This window comes from Malaclemys terrapin, chromosome 11, assembly GCF_027887155.1.
Source record: "Malaclemys terrapin pileata isolate rMalTer1 chromosome 11, rMalTer1.hap1, whole genome shotgun sequence".
NCBI lineage: Eukaryota > Metazoa > Chordata > Testudines > Emydidae > Malaclemys > Malaclemys terrapin.
The window spans coordinates 68,437,946-68,451,686 of record NC_071515.1 but is presented as its reverse complement, the minus strand read 5'-3'; the positions used below and the strand labels follow the sequence as shown (position 1 = coordinate 68,451,686).

The window sequence follows — 13,741 nt, the reverse complement described above, 5'->3', positions numbered from 1 at the left end:
TTCTCCCATCCTTAATCTGTCTTGTCTGTTTCCATTGTAAGATGTTCAGGGACTGTTTCTTACTATGTGTTTGTACAGTGCCTAGCACTGATATTATTTAGTGCAACCAGGTGCTACTGTAGACAAGCAATAATAAAATCAACAGAGATTTAGGACCAAATGAAGGAAAATAGACTCAAAAATCCAGAAGAAAAAAATATTCAAAAAACAGAAAAAGATTCTAGGAGGGGCCTTAGTGAAGAGAAGAAGGAACAAAGTCAATTTGACCCAGATTCATCCCAGCATAATTCATGGACTTCAGTGAAGTTACACAAGGGATGGGTTTGGCCCAATTTAATGCCAAAGTTTCTTAAATGGTAAAATCTATTCTGAGAACTATTAAAAAATGTGGAGTTACTTTCCTAAAACATTGCATGGGGTTTTAGACGAGTGACTCCCATCAAAGTCACTGTAACCCCATGCAGTGCTTTGACAATATGCCCTCTTTTTTCAGACACATACTCATTCTATTTTTAAACTATTTCCATGGATTTTCTAACAGCTGATCTTTATTTGAAATTGAGAGAATACTGCATTTTCCAGATTAGAGTTAAATTATTTCTAGGAACAGCCAGACTGGATCATACCACTGGCCCATCTAATCCAGTATCCTGTCTCCAACAGTGACCAAAGCTATGTGCTTCAGAGAAAGAAATTCTGAAGTAGGCAGTTATGGGGTAACCTGTCTCCAGGGATAGTTTACTGTACTAGCTCTAACTATTAGAGTTTGGCTTACACCCCAAGCTTGAGGGTTTATATCCCTTCCAAAGCTCTTGTCCATATTATTAATCTTTTCTACTATAACTCTGGATATTCTTGTTATCCATATAAATGTCCAATCTTTTTGAATCCAGCTGAGCTCCTGACTTCAGTATCATGTGGCAACGAGTTCCACAGGCTAATTTATGCATTGTGTGGAAAAAGTATTTCCTTTTATTGGTTTGAATTTGCTATGTTTCATTGACTATTCTTTTGTGGGAACATTCCTCAAGCGCCCATCCTCAACCATATGATGTCTGGGTTACTGTGCCCCACTTAAAACTAGATCTCCCATTCAGAGAACTTGAGGTGGGTAAATGACTTATTTGAAGTGTTGTTCTGCTGTGAAAAGTCACTATGTAAAAATAGCATTATGGGATTAGTTCCATGTTTGTCATTTCTCAGTGACTCCATATCAAATGGGCTCAATTTACAAGAAGAAATTTTCTAACTGCCAACCCTGTAAACCTGATCTTCTCACACCATCACTAATAATAAAGGGTTTGGCAGGACTAATTATGCTTCACTGACACTTCTACTCCAATGGCTGGGGTGCTAGACTAAGACTCAGGAAACCTGGAATCTATCGGAGTCTGCTCCATCCTGGTGGGTGATCTTAGGCATGTCACTTCATTGGCTGTTCCTCAGTTTTCCCATGTGTAAAACTGGGACAACAATACTTAACCTTCTTTGTACTGTGCTTTGAGATCTACAGATCAAAAGAGCGAGAGAGGTAGTGTTGTGTAGTCCCATTCCCTTTCATAATTGGTGAGCTAGTGACTGGAAATGAGCAAACCGTTCCATTGATGATGCAGAAGGATTGAAATTGAGCTCACTTTTATCTGTCTTGGCCCTGAAGGAATAACAAGAGAAAAGAGCAGAGAGAATTTGTATTTTGCCCTTAAAGTCAGCATATCTGCTGGTCTAGGGAGTACCTTTTTACAGTCTTTTTTCAGTGCAGAGCTGTACTTTTACCACAGTTCTGTCCTTCCTCCCAATCATTTGCCAATGACAAGCTCCATTCTTAGAAGGCAGAGTGAGGGTAAAGATGTGTGGTAGTTGGATGCAAAGTATTATTGGTGCCATGTTTTATGTATTAATCAGACCTGGGGTTTGTATACACAGGATTCCATAGGAAAAATTATACACTGTCATGCACACATGAAGCATTTGGAAATGGAAACAAACACATCGGAAACCAATGTATTAGAAACAGCTGGTAGTTGGTATGAAAATGTTCTAATGTAAAAATAATAAGAATGGGTATGTTTATAAATTATAAACTAGAGAAAGCATATTTGCTGGGCCGGTTCCTCTCTCAGGCTGGGTTGCTATTGATTTTTGGGCTGCCTTTTATCTTATTTGATCCTCTTTCCCTTTAAACACATACGTATCCTTCCCCCACAACCCTTATTAGAAAAAGACTACAATATAATACCGTAGTGGTCCAAAACAATACAACTTACAATAGTGTTTTGCCACAGGGTGGGCTGGCTCTTTAAAAGGAGTTGTGACTTATAACTAATTAGCTGCCTCCCAGGTGATGGGTTTGAGGCCAGGGATCAGGTGATGGCCTGCAGGTCACCTGGGGCCAGTTTTTAAAGGTATTTAGGCACTCTAACTTTAAAAGTATGGTCCTGGGTTCTTAGATAAAAGGCCAACAAGCAGCTTTGTTGGGAGAGAGAGCTGCAAAGAGTGGGTGGGCTCCTACAGTGGACCCTGAGCCAAGGGAAAGGACCTGGTTTACCTGTATGATTTATGTTGGATTGTTTTGGTGTTTGAGAGAGAAACTCATCCCTGAAGAAAGGGCTGAAAATTTGATAGTGTTGGGAGCTTGATTTGATGCCCTGGCTGATGAGTTGGCCCACTGGCTTGCAGTCTCTTCGGTGTTTTTGACCACTACTGAAAAGTACTGTAGTATGTTTTATAAGTGTATGCACACACCTACATCTATAAACCCTTATTGTTGTGCCCATTCATACCTTCCTTGGCACCTATGCTCTCTTAGTATAGGCTGTTGTAACATCTTTATTAACAGGGTCTGAATCTACCACAGGTGCAGTGCTGAGGCAGGTGCAGGTGCAGGTACCATCACCATGGAAACCAAGTGTATTGCTGCTGTGCTGGTCCAGTGGGAGGTCACTCAAAGTTGTTCTGGAACCCATGGAGCTTTGCTCCTGGTGCATCAAGATGAGAAGACCCTATTGATTTAATATCTATGGCCCAATTTTCCAGCCTTTACTCACATAGTGCCCAGTCAGCAGCCCTTGATATCAGTGGCAAAGGTCCTGTTAACTTCAGTGGTGCAGAATCTGGCCAGGCTGCAGTATTGGATCCACTGTTTCCCTGAAAATATGCAAGATAACATTGGGTACAGTTCTTCCCGCAGTGAAGTCAATGGTGTTGCATCAGGGATAAATTTGGCCCAATTCTCTATTTCTGTACCTAAGAAGGATCATGTCCAGCTAACGTATCACTTGCTCTGATTTGTTTTGATTTGTTTTAGAATCATAGGACTGGAAGGGACCTTGAGAGGTCATCTAGTCCAGTCCCCTGCCTCATGACAGGTCTAAGATTATCTAGACCATCCCAGACAGGTGTTTGTCTAATCTGCTCTTAAAAATCTCCAATGATGGAGATTCCACAACCTCCCTAGGCAATTTATTCCAGTGCTTAACCACCCTGACAGGAAGTTTTTCCTAATGTCCAACCTAAACCTCCCTTGCTGCAATTTAAGCCCATTGCTTCTTCTCCTAAACAATTTTTCTCCATCCTCTTATAACAACCTTTTATGTACTTGAAAACTGTTATCATGTGCCCCATCAGTCTTTTCTTTTCCAGTCTAAACAAACCTAGTTTTTTCAATTTTCCCTCATAGGTCATGTTTTCTATACTTTTAATCATTTTTGTCGCTCTTCTCTGGACTCTCTCCAATTTGTCCACATCCTTCCTGAAATATGGCGCCCAGAACTGAACACAATACTTCAGTTGAGGCCTAATCAACGTGGAGTAGAGCGGAAGAATTACTTCTTATGTCATGCTTACAACATTCCTGCTAATACATCCCAGAATGATGTTTCCTTTTTTTGCAACAGTGTTACACTGTTGACTCATAGTTAGCTTGTGATCTACTATGATCCCCAGATCCCTGGTTGAACAAGAGGGTTGAATAAGAGGGTTAGGTAAATAACTGCATAAATCATCCTAAAATTTTGTTGGAGGCTAAATTACTATTATCTAAGACCTGCAGTAAATCACCTCTCTCCTTTCTATCTCCATTTTCATAAACACATGCAAATTATTTGCATTTGAAGCTATCAGAAGTGAGTACCAAAAAGGTGAGGACATGAGAGGATTCCACAAACCAGGGTTCTTAAAGTGCAGTGCAAGAGTCAAATACAGCCTTGAAAGGGGCTAAGATGCAGCTTATGGAAACCCTCTCCCTGTAAGTGCAGGATGAGTGCAAATCAAATCAACTACTGTTATATTCTTCTGGGGAACTCGGCCGACAAGCAATGCCTATTCCTTTATCAAGAAAGATACAAGAACCAGCATAATGAACCCTGGCCAAATACATACATTTGTTTTATTAGGCTATGCACACATCACTGCTATCAGGATGGATCAAATATGAGCCATTTAATACCACAAATACAGGCTGGCCTCTTTTGACCAGCTGACTTAAATAAGAACTTCTTCAAATGCAAATGGCAACCGTTTGTACTTACAGAGTCAGTCACTAGAGGGAGACATGATCATATAAGCAAGGCAGGTTATTACGCAAGCAAATACACACTGTAAATTTATAATTGTACATTCACTTATCTTTAATAGTAAATCAATAATAGTGGTAATAATACTATATGTACAAATTAGGTGCAGTTGTCTGGCTGTCTGCAAATTTGCAGTAAGGACCTCGCCCTTGCAAAATGTGGGTAGCCTGCTGTATTATTGTATATGCTAGGGCTAGTTCACCACTTGCTGATTGCACAGACTTGCAGAGATCAAGATCCCATGTCTTTGCTGTGTACATAATGTATGGAACATGACAAAATACTCGGAGGGGCTTTTTTTCCATCCACATTCAATCGCAAACAATCAAAAATCCTCTGCTAGTGGTGCTGCATTCAGCAGCTGTGACAAGACAAACCACATAGTGTTAAACAACCCAAGGCAGTCAGATGTTATGGATGGAGTGAAATGCCTCATTTCAGGCCAATCAACAGAGCTGCTTCTAAGCGAGAGGTTTATCCCATGCTCTGTCTTTCTCTCAGACGAATGGTGGATGTCGTCGTCTGAGAAAGGCTAAAGGTAAAAGTAAAGTGTTTCGGTGCACGCTGTAACCTTTTATGTCCATGTAACTGTGATGGATTTAAAGTTGTATTGCAGCTATCTTTTTAGGATGGGTGCTCACTATGCAATGACAGTTGCTCTGTAGTCCATGGCAACTGCAAAGATGTCCTTCAAACGCTCATTTTTCAACAGCAGCTGATGGAATAGCAGCATCTGGCCTGCAGTGGGACGATACATTAATATTGGCTTATGGCATATAAGGAATGTGCTCTTGTCTTTTGAAAGAGTAGGAAACTCATGTCTTCTTGTGCTTCCAAGGGACTGAAAAATCAGTGATTTATTGGTGAAATTCCTTGAGGGGATGAAGTCACTGAAACTGCAGGGGAAGGTAAACAGCACATCAAAGTTCATGCAAACTGCAGGACTCGTACAAGGTCCTCTACCCTTTGAAATGGTGCAACAGACTCTCCCCTTGGGTCAGCCCATCTATACTGTCTAGAACTGAAGGGGAAAAAGCCAGGCCCCACATAAACCCAATCCCTTTGGTGAATCTATCACCAGGGATGATGCTAGATTAGTGCAGGAGCTGCAATGCCCACTTCTCTTGTACTTGGGCTTTGCTCAGGGGCACATAGGGGGAAGGCCACACTCTCTTCCGTTTGTATGCACCTGGAAAGGGCTAGCCACAGTCTGGTCTATATAAGGAAGGAGGCGAAAAAATTGATTCCCTGACTGAAAAGTTATTGACCCTACAGCACCCTGAAGAGTGAGATAGTCTGGGTGGATTATTTCTGACTTTCCCCTTATAAATAAATTGCTGGTGAAGCTAATGCTGTTTGTGTCTCAACTATTGCAATCTGTCTCATAGCCTACAAATTACAGAAAAGCACTTTCTGTTATTTGATTTGAGCGAAGTGGAGTGTGTAGGTAGCTGTATCCAGGGCCCAATCCCTTCTAATTTGGCATTGTTATTCTCCTCTGTTTTGCAGGATCTTTTCGAAATGATGGATTAAAAGCTGCTGATGTCCTTCCAATACTAAAGGAGAAAGTGGCCTTTGTGTCAGGTGGGTTCATCCTTCATTTGTTTTCTGTTCAGAGGATGCAGAGCATCATGCCAATGAAAAGATGTGGAGCTCAGTAGTAACAAAGACAGCAACTTTTTACATCTTGACAGCACTGCACAGACATTTAAGGGCCAGTTTCTGATAGAGTCATAGTAGTAGACTTTAAGGTCAGAAGGGACCATTATGATCGTCTAGTCTGACCTCCTGCACAACGCAGGCCACAGAATCTCACCCACCCACTCCTGTATCAAACCCCTAACCTATGTCTGAGCTATTGAAGTCCTCAAATTGTGGTTTAAAGATTTCAAGGTGCAGAGAATCCTCCAGCAAGTGGCTCGTGCCCCACGCTGCAGAGGAAGGCAAAAAAACCCCAGGGCCTCTGCCAATCTGTCCTGGAGGAAAATTCCTTCCTGACTCCAAATATAGCGATCAGGTAAACCCTGAGCATGTGGGCAAGATTCACCTGGAAAGAATTCTTTGTAGTAACTCAGATTCTCCCCCCCCCACCCCATCTAACATCCCATCACAGGCCATTGGGCATATTTACCGCTAATAGTCAAAGATCAATTAATTGCCAAAATTAGGCTATCCCATCATACCATCCCCTCCATAAACTTACCAAGCTTAGTCTTGAAGCCAGATATGTCTTTTGCCCCCATTGCGCCCCTTGGAAGGCTGTTCTAGAACTTCACTCTTCTGATGGTTAGAAACTTTTGTCTAATTTCAAGTCCAAACTTCCTGATGGCCAGTTTATATCCATTTGTTCTTGTGTCCACATTGGCACTGAGCTTAAATAGTTCATCTCCCCTCCTGGTATTTATCCCTCTAATATATTTATAGAGAGCAATCATATCTCCCCTCAGCCTTCTTTTGGTTAGGCTAAACAAGCCAAGCTCTTTGAGTCTCCTTTCATAAGACAGGTTTTCCTTTCCTTGGATCATCTTAGTAGCCCTTCTCTGTACCTGTTCCAGTTTGAATTCATCATTCTTAAACATGGGAGATCAGAACTGCACACAGTATTCCAGATGAGGTCTCACCGGTGCCTTGTATAACGGTACTAACACTCCTTATCTCTACTGGAAATACCTCGCCTGATGCATCCCAAGACCGCATTAGCTTTTTTCATGGCCATATCACATTAGTGGCTCATAGTATACTCCGAGGTCCTTCTCCTCTCCTCTGTTACTTCCAAGTGATGGTCCCCAGCTTATAACAAAAATTCTTGTTATTAATCCCTAAATGCATGACCTTGCACTTTTCACTATTAAATTTCATCCTATTACTATTACTCCAGTTTACAAGGTCATCCAGATCTTCCTGTATGATATCCCGGTCCTTCTCTGTATTGGCAATATCTCCCAGTTTTGTGTCATCCGCAAACTTTACTAGCACATTCCCACTTTTTGAGCCAAGGTCAGTAATAAAAAAATTAAATAAGATTGGTCCCCAAACTGATCCCTGAGGAACTCCACTAGTAACCCCCTCCACCCTGACAGTTCACCTTTCAGTATGACCCGTTGTAGTCTCCCCTTTAACCAGTTCCTTATCCACCTTTCAATTCTCATATTGATCCCCATCTTTTCCGATTTAACTAATAATTCTCCATGTGGAACCATATCAAATGCCTTACTGAAATCAAGGTAAATTAGATCCACTGTGTTTCCTTTGTCTAAAAAATCTGTTACCTTCTCAAAGAAGGAGATCAGGTTGGTTTGGCACGATCTACCTTTTGTAAAACCATGTTGTATTTTGTCCCAATTACCATTGACCTCAATGTCCTTAACTACTTTCTCCTTCAGAAAATTTTCCAAGACCTTGCATACTACAGATGTCAAACTAACAGGCCTGTAGTTACCTGGATCACTTTTTTCCCCATCTTAAAAATAGGAACTATGTTAGCAATTCTCCAGTCATACGGTACAACCCCTGAGTTTACACATTCATTAAAAATTCTTGCTAATGGGCTTGCAATTTCATGTGCCAGTTCCTTTAATATTCTTGGATGCAGATCATCTGGCCCCCGCGATTTAGTCCCATTAAGCTGTTCGAGTTTGGCTTCTACCTTGGATGTGGTAATATCTACCCCCATATCCTCATTCCCATTTGTCACCCTGCCATTATCCCTAAGCTCCTCATTAGCCTCATTAAAGACTGAGGCAAGGTATTTGTTTAGATATTGGGCCATGCCTAGATTATCCTCAGCCTCCACTCCATCCTCAGTGTTTAGCGGTCCCACTTCTTTCTTTTCCTTCTTCTTCTTATTTATATGGCTATAGAACCTTTTACTATTGGTTTTAATTCCCTTTGCAAGGTCCGACTCTACATGGCTTTTGGCCTTTCTCACTTTATCCCTACATGTTCTGACCTCAATAAGGTAGCTTTCCTTGCTTTGACTTGAAGTAATTCCAGGCCTCCTCCACCTTTATATCCACAAGTTCTTCAGTCCAATCCATTTCTCTAACTAATTTCCTTAATTTTTTAAAGTTAGCCCTTTTGAAATAAAAAACCCTAGTCACAGATCTATTTTTATTTATCCTTCCAGTTAGTTTAAACTGAATTAGCTCATGATCACTCGAACCAAGGTTGTCCCCTACAACCATTTCTTCTATGAGGTCTTCACTACTCACCAAAACCAAATCTAAAATGGCATCCCCTCTTGTTGGTTCAGCAACTGCTTGGTGAAGGAATCCATCAGCTATCACATCCAGGAAAATCTGAGCCCTATTATTACTACCAGCACTTGTCCTTCAGTCTATATCTGGGAAGTTAAAGTCTCCCATGATCACACAATTCCCATTAGTATTTACTTAATTAAAAACCTTAAAGAGGTTTCTGTCCATATCCAAATCTGATCCCAATGGTCTATAGCACACCCCCAAGAACTATCCCCAGGGAGGTTCTAGTAGCTTTCTTCCCCAATGTGATTTTTGCCCAGACAGACTCTGTCTTATCCATTCCATCACTTCTTATGTCTTTACAGTCTACCTCATCACTGATATACAATGTTACCCACCACCTTTGCCTTTATTTATGTCTGATATCCGTATTGACATTGAGAAATGCTCTGCTCCATGAATAGTCCCACTGATTTCAATGAGATTACTTGCAGAACAAGATCCTACTCAACTTGTGTAAGTGTATTGGAATCTGGCCCTATGTGACTATTCCTCATGTCCTGGGAGATAGGTAAATAGGCAGTACAAATGGACTCCTGGCATAAAGTCAGGATTGCCATTAAGCTGTGAACCCAAATGTTCCCAAATTTCAGGGATCTTTGAATTAGCGGTTCTAATTGGGACTCACTCTAAAGATAAGCCCTCAGGGGCAAAGTCCCAATCTAGGTCTACATTACTACAGAGTTCTGGGAGGTTCAGATCTGGCATCCTGTTGTGGGCTCTTTACCAGTAAACAGCGTTATATCCATTTTACAGAAAGCACCATACTATAAGCCCTGCTATGTATTCAGTTTCTAATTCCAGCCTGCAGCTTTTAGAAAACCCAGTGAAGGATAATGATGAGATATTAATATAGCACCTTTCACCCTCAAGGATCCCAGAGGATGCTACACATTGATTTATAAAACTACATTCTGAGGAACAATCTCAGAACACCAGATGTACAGACATCTGGGGCAGATGAGCTAGCTAGAGGAGGTTGGGTTGGGATGCTTTCAGCGTGGGTTGGATTGAGGTTCTATCAAAGTGTGTTAGGACTTGGGGTAGTGGGGATGAGGAAGTGTGGAATGATAATAATCTTACACTAAGATGATCATATTTCCAAAATAACGGGGACATATTAGTGGCAACAGTTTTACAGTTGTGAAATATTCCGGTGTGCTGCATTCTGTCTGTTTTCTTTGATCTTTTCTCCTGGGTGAGAAAAGCTCCACCTGGAACAGCTCTGCCTCTTCCCTTTGAACCCCTCTACTTCTTGCTTCCCTCCTCTCTGTGGTTCTGTTGACTACAGAGAGGAGGGAAGCAACAGACAGAGGGACTGTCAGTTACATCTCCTTCAGCAGTCCTCTGCCCCCTGAGGCACAAGAGCAGGGGTTTATGGTGACTTGATTAGAACATTGACTCATTAGACTCGTATTGCAGTGGTATTGCCTGACAAATCATTATAAGTTTTGGCCTTGAACAATAGTTGGCATTAAACATGCTTACTCTGTGATGACAATGAAACAGGTGTAGAAAGTATTTTGTATCAGGAGAGCAATATGACTTGAACAAATATTTTGTCATTGTGAAAACCTGACAGTTGAACTGGGACATATCAGGTGTCTTGAAAGAAGTTCTCAAGACACTAAATGAAAAACCAAGACTATCCTAGTAGAACTGCGACACGCAGTCACTTTATCTTATACTGGTATTTCATTCTGAACATCTCAAAGTGTTTTACATACTTAAACTATAGAGCAGGATCTCATCATCAGCCTCTTTGGAAGGTGGAACATGACAATTAACGGAGAACTGTTTCAGACAGGAAGTGAAATTGAACAGTGTGTTCAGGGGAACCTGCACAAGAGGATTCATAGAGGGATTATGCTGGAATTGAGCCAGGCCTTTTGTGCTAACAGTTCTATTCACTTGGAAATGACCATGGCATCATATGGAAACTCATGGAATCTTTAATAGGACAAGTGGTCTGGACTTTGGTTTTATTTATCTGAAACTCCACACTGTGGCCTGGGTTCAATTCTGACTAAGAGGGGAAACTTCATTCACTGAATCACTAACTCAAGTACTGACCTGGCCCAAACCTGCTTGGCTTGTGAAATCTAAAGGGTTGCTGCCAAACATTTGTACACTCCTCTTTAGTTTCTCACTATGATTCACTGCAGACAGGTATACTTGGGAAAGCTTTTCCCTGAAAGCCTTACTGGTCTCCGAAGGTTGTCTGAATGAAAATGTGATCATTCCTGACACAGTTAGCTAAATAGCTAGCTCACGATTTACACCTCTTCTCCAGAGTCTTCTACACAACGAATAGGGGTAATAATTGCCAGTGGCTTTTGAAGATGGAATGCATGAGGCTACAGAATCTTATTACAATAGTCCAAGCATCATTCTTCAGTCTGGAATCTAAGTACTGTTCAATTTCTCTCTGTGTCATTGTAATGAAACAGACTGAGAAATGGATCTCCATATGTGAATTGATTACTAGATTCTTTTAATTAAAATGGAACACTTTCCTAGATTATGGCATGACCACAAAGGAGAAAATGTTTGCGTAGAAAAAGAAAAATGAGAAAATTCCTGAGTCTCACAAAAATAATGCATTTGTAGCGTTGTCAGAACTGGTAGTGTGAGTGTTGGATTTGAAGTCTATACATCAGTATAAACTTCCTCAAGAGAAAAGTCATTTTTAGTTTCCTTCACTCCATTATTTTTATATCAAAGATTTTTTATATATATTGCAATTAACTCCAGCCAGAGGCATATGCCAAAGTTATAGAGTACTTGGGGATGGTCTCCAAATCTTTATATTAAGCAAAATGTATCAGTACACAGTCAATTCTCATCTAATCATTTAATTGTATGTTGTTTTCCTTTTCCGTAGTCTGTGGCTATGACTTCCCTTTCTAGGCCATGATCCCACCTATTATAAGATTGGGTCCTTAGAGTATAAATAAATGCCTCATGGCAGGGGCCATACCTTTTGTACGTGTACAGCCCTTAGCATATTGTGAGTGCTGCTGTTTTGTGATCCCATATCATTGTTCTTGGTCTCCCAACCATTCGCTCAGATTGGTGAGATGGACCATTAATAGGAGGGTGTAACCAGGTGGTGTGCATTCCAGTAGGGAGGGTCAAAAACAGACACAGCAGAAACTTACTGTGCAGTCCAGTAGTGTCAGAAGAGTACTGAGACTTTCAGAGTGCCATTGATGACAGATAGGGTTGCCAGGTGTCCGGTTTTTGACTGGAACACCCGGTCAAAAAGGGACCCTGGTGGCTCCAGTCAACACTGCTGACCAGGCTGTTAAAAGTTTGGTAGCAATGCAGGCAGGCTCCTTACCCGGCTTTGTGCAGCTTCCAGAAGTGGCAACATGTTCCTCCGGCTTCTAGGTGTAGGGGCGGCCATGGAGGCTCTACGTACTGCCCTGCCCCAAGCGCCGGCTCCGCAGCTCCCACTGGCCATGGCCAATGGGAGCTGCAGGGGCAATGCCTGTGGGCAGGGCAGGGCACGGAGCCAGAGGGATATGCCGCCCTTCCCAGGAGCTGCCTGGGGTAAGCACCGCCCAGTGCCTGCACCCCTCACCCCCTCCTGCACCCCAACCCCCTGCCCAGCCCTGAGCCCCCTCCTGCACTCCGAACCCCTCGGCCCCAGCCTGGAGCCCCCTCCTGCACCCCAAACACCTCATACCTGGCCCCACCACAGAGCCCGCACCCCCAGATGGAGCCCTCACCCCTCCCACACCCCAACCCCCTGTCCCAGCCTGGTGAAAATGAACGAGTGAGCGACAGAGGGAGGGGGGATGGAGTGACCAGGGGAGGGGCCTCGGAGAATGGGTGGGGAAGGTGAGGGGCCTCGGAGAAGGGGGCAGCGCAAGGGTGTTAGGTTTTCTACTATTAGAAAGTTGGCAACCCTAATTACAGAGTTGAGGTGCATCTCAGACCAGTTTGATCGTCCCACCTAAAAGTTAGTCCTAGAGCTGCCTCTGGAGGATTGGAGGGTGGGGATGGTTATGATTTTCTCTGAACTGGTTCTTCATTCCTTCCAGTAACCCTTAGATTGATCCTGATCAAGATTTACCATATGTATCAAATATGAATTCTTTATAAACAGCACCTGAGTATTCTATTTCCAGTGCCAATAAACAGAGAGACAGTCCTAACAGCTGTAGGTACAATGGGGTTGCATCATTGAAATTTGATTGTTTTCTTAATTGACCACCTGAAAACAGTTTAAGCAGTGGGCTGACTAGAGACTTTTGCTACTTGCTCATGGCATACACCATAATAAAACCTTGGCTTTGCTCAGTTGATCCATTGTGCTGTGATCAGTAATGGATTTATAAGGGTCTGACAGTATTGGGGCAAAGTGGAAGCCAGAAATTGATTTGTATATTGTGAAAAGGAGATGAGCAGAGAAGGAAGGAAACAAAAAATGTTGTAGATGATATTATTTCAGTGAGGAGTGGTGAAAACAGCATTCTAGAGCGGAAGTCCCGAAACTGTGGGGCATGCCTCCCTAGGGGAGCACGGAGGAACATTCAGGGGGGTGCAGCAGGGCCCAGGCCAGCCCCCATTGGGGACGGGGAGGAAATGCCACCCAGCCCCACTCTGCTCCTAGCTTTGCTCTGCGCCTGTCCCTAGCTGTGGCCCTGGCTCCCGGACCCACTCCTAGCCTCAGCGCCTGACTGTGGCCCTGGCCTCGGCCCCTGGCCAGGGCTCTGTTCCCAGTCCCGTCCCCGCCCCCAGCCCCAGATTCTCCTCCCTCCTTGGCCCCCTTACACCTGTCCGAGTCTCTGCCACATCCCAGGGGCTGCGGCCCCATTCCTGGCTCTGGGGGGATGTGGACGGGGTGGGGGTGGGGAACAACTATGAAAGTTTGGGGACCACTGCTCTAGAGGATGTGATTAC

At 42.9% G+C, this 13,741-nt stretch overlaps 1 protein-coding gene across 3 annotated transcripts in view; it reads left to right on the top strand.

The window, feature by feature from the left end:
* The window catches only part of KALRN (kalirin RhoGEF kinase), a 732,870-nt gene that overhangs the window by 216,136 nt on the left and 502,993 nt on the right, over positions 1–13,741 (top strand). For all 3 annotated transcript variants that reach the window (XM_054043354.1, XM_054043355.1, XM_054043353.1), the window contains exon 2: positions 6,081–6,155. In XM_054043354.1, the coding sequence (XP_053899329.1) occupies positions 6,081–6,155 (75 nt within the window). The remainder of the gene's footprint in view (positions 1–6,080; positions 6,156–13,741) is intronic.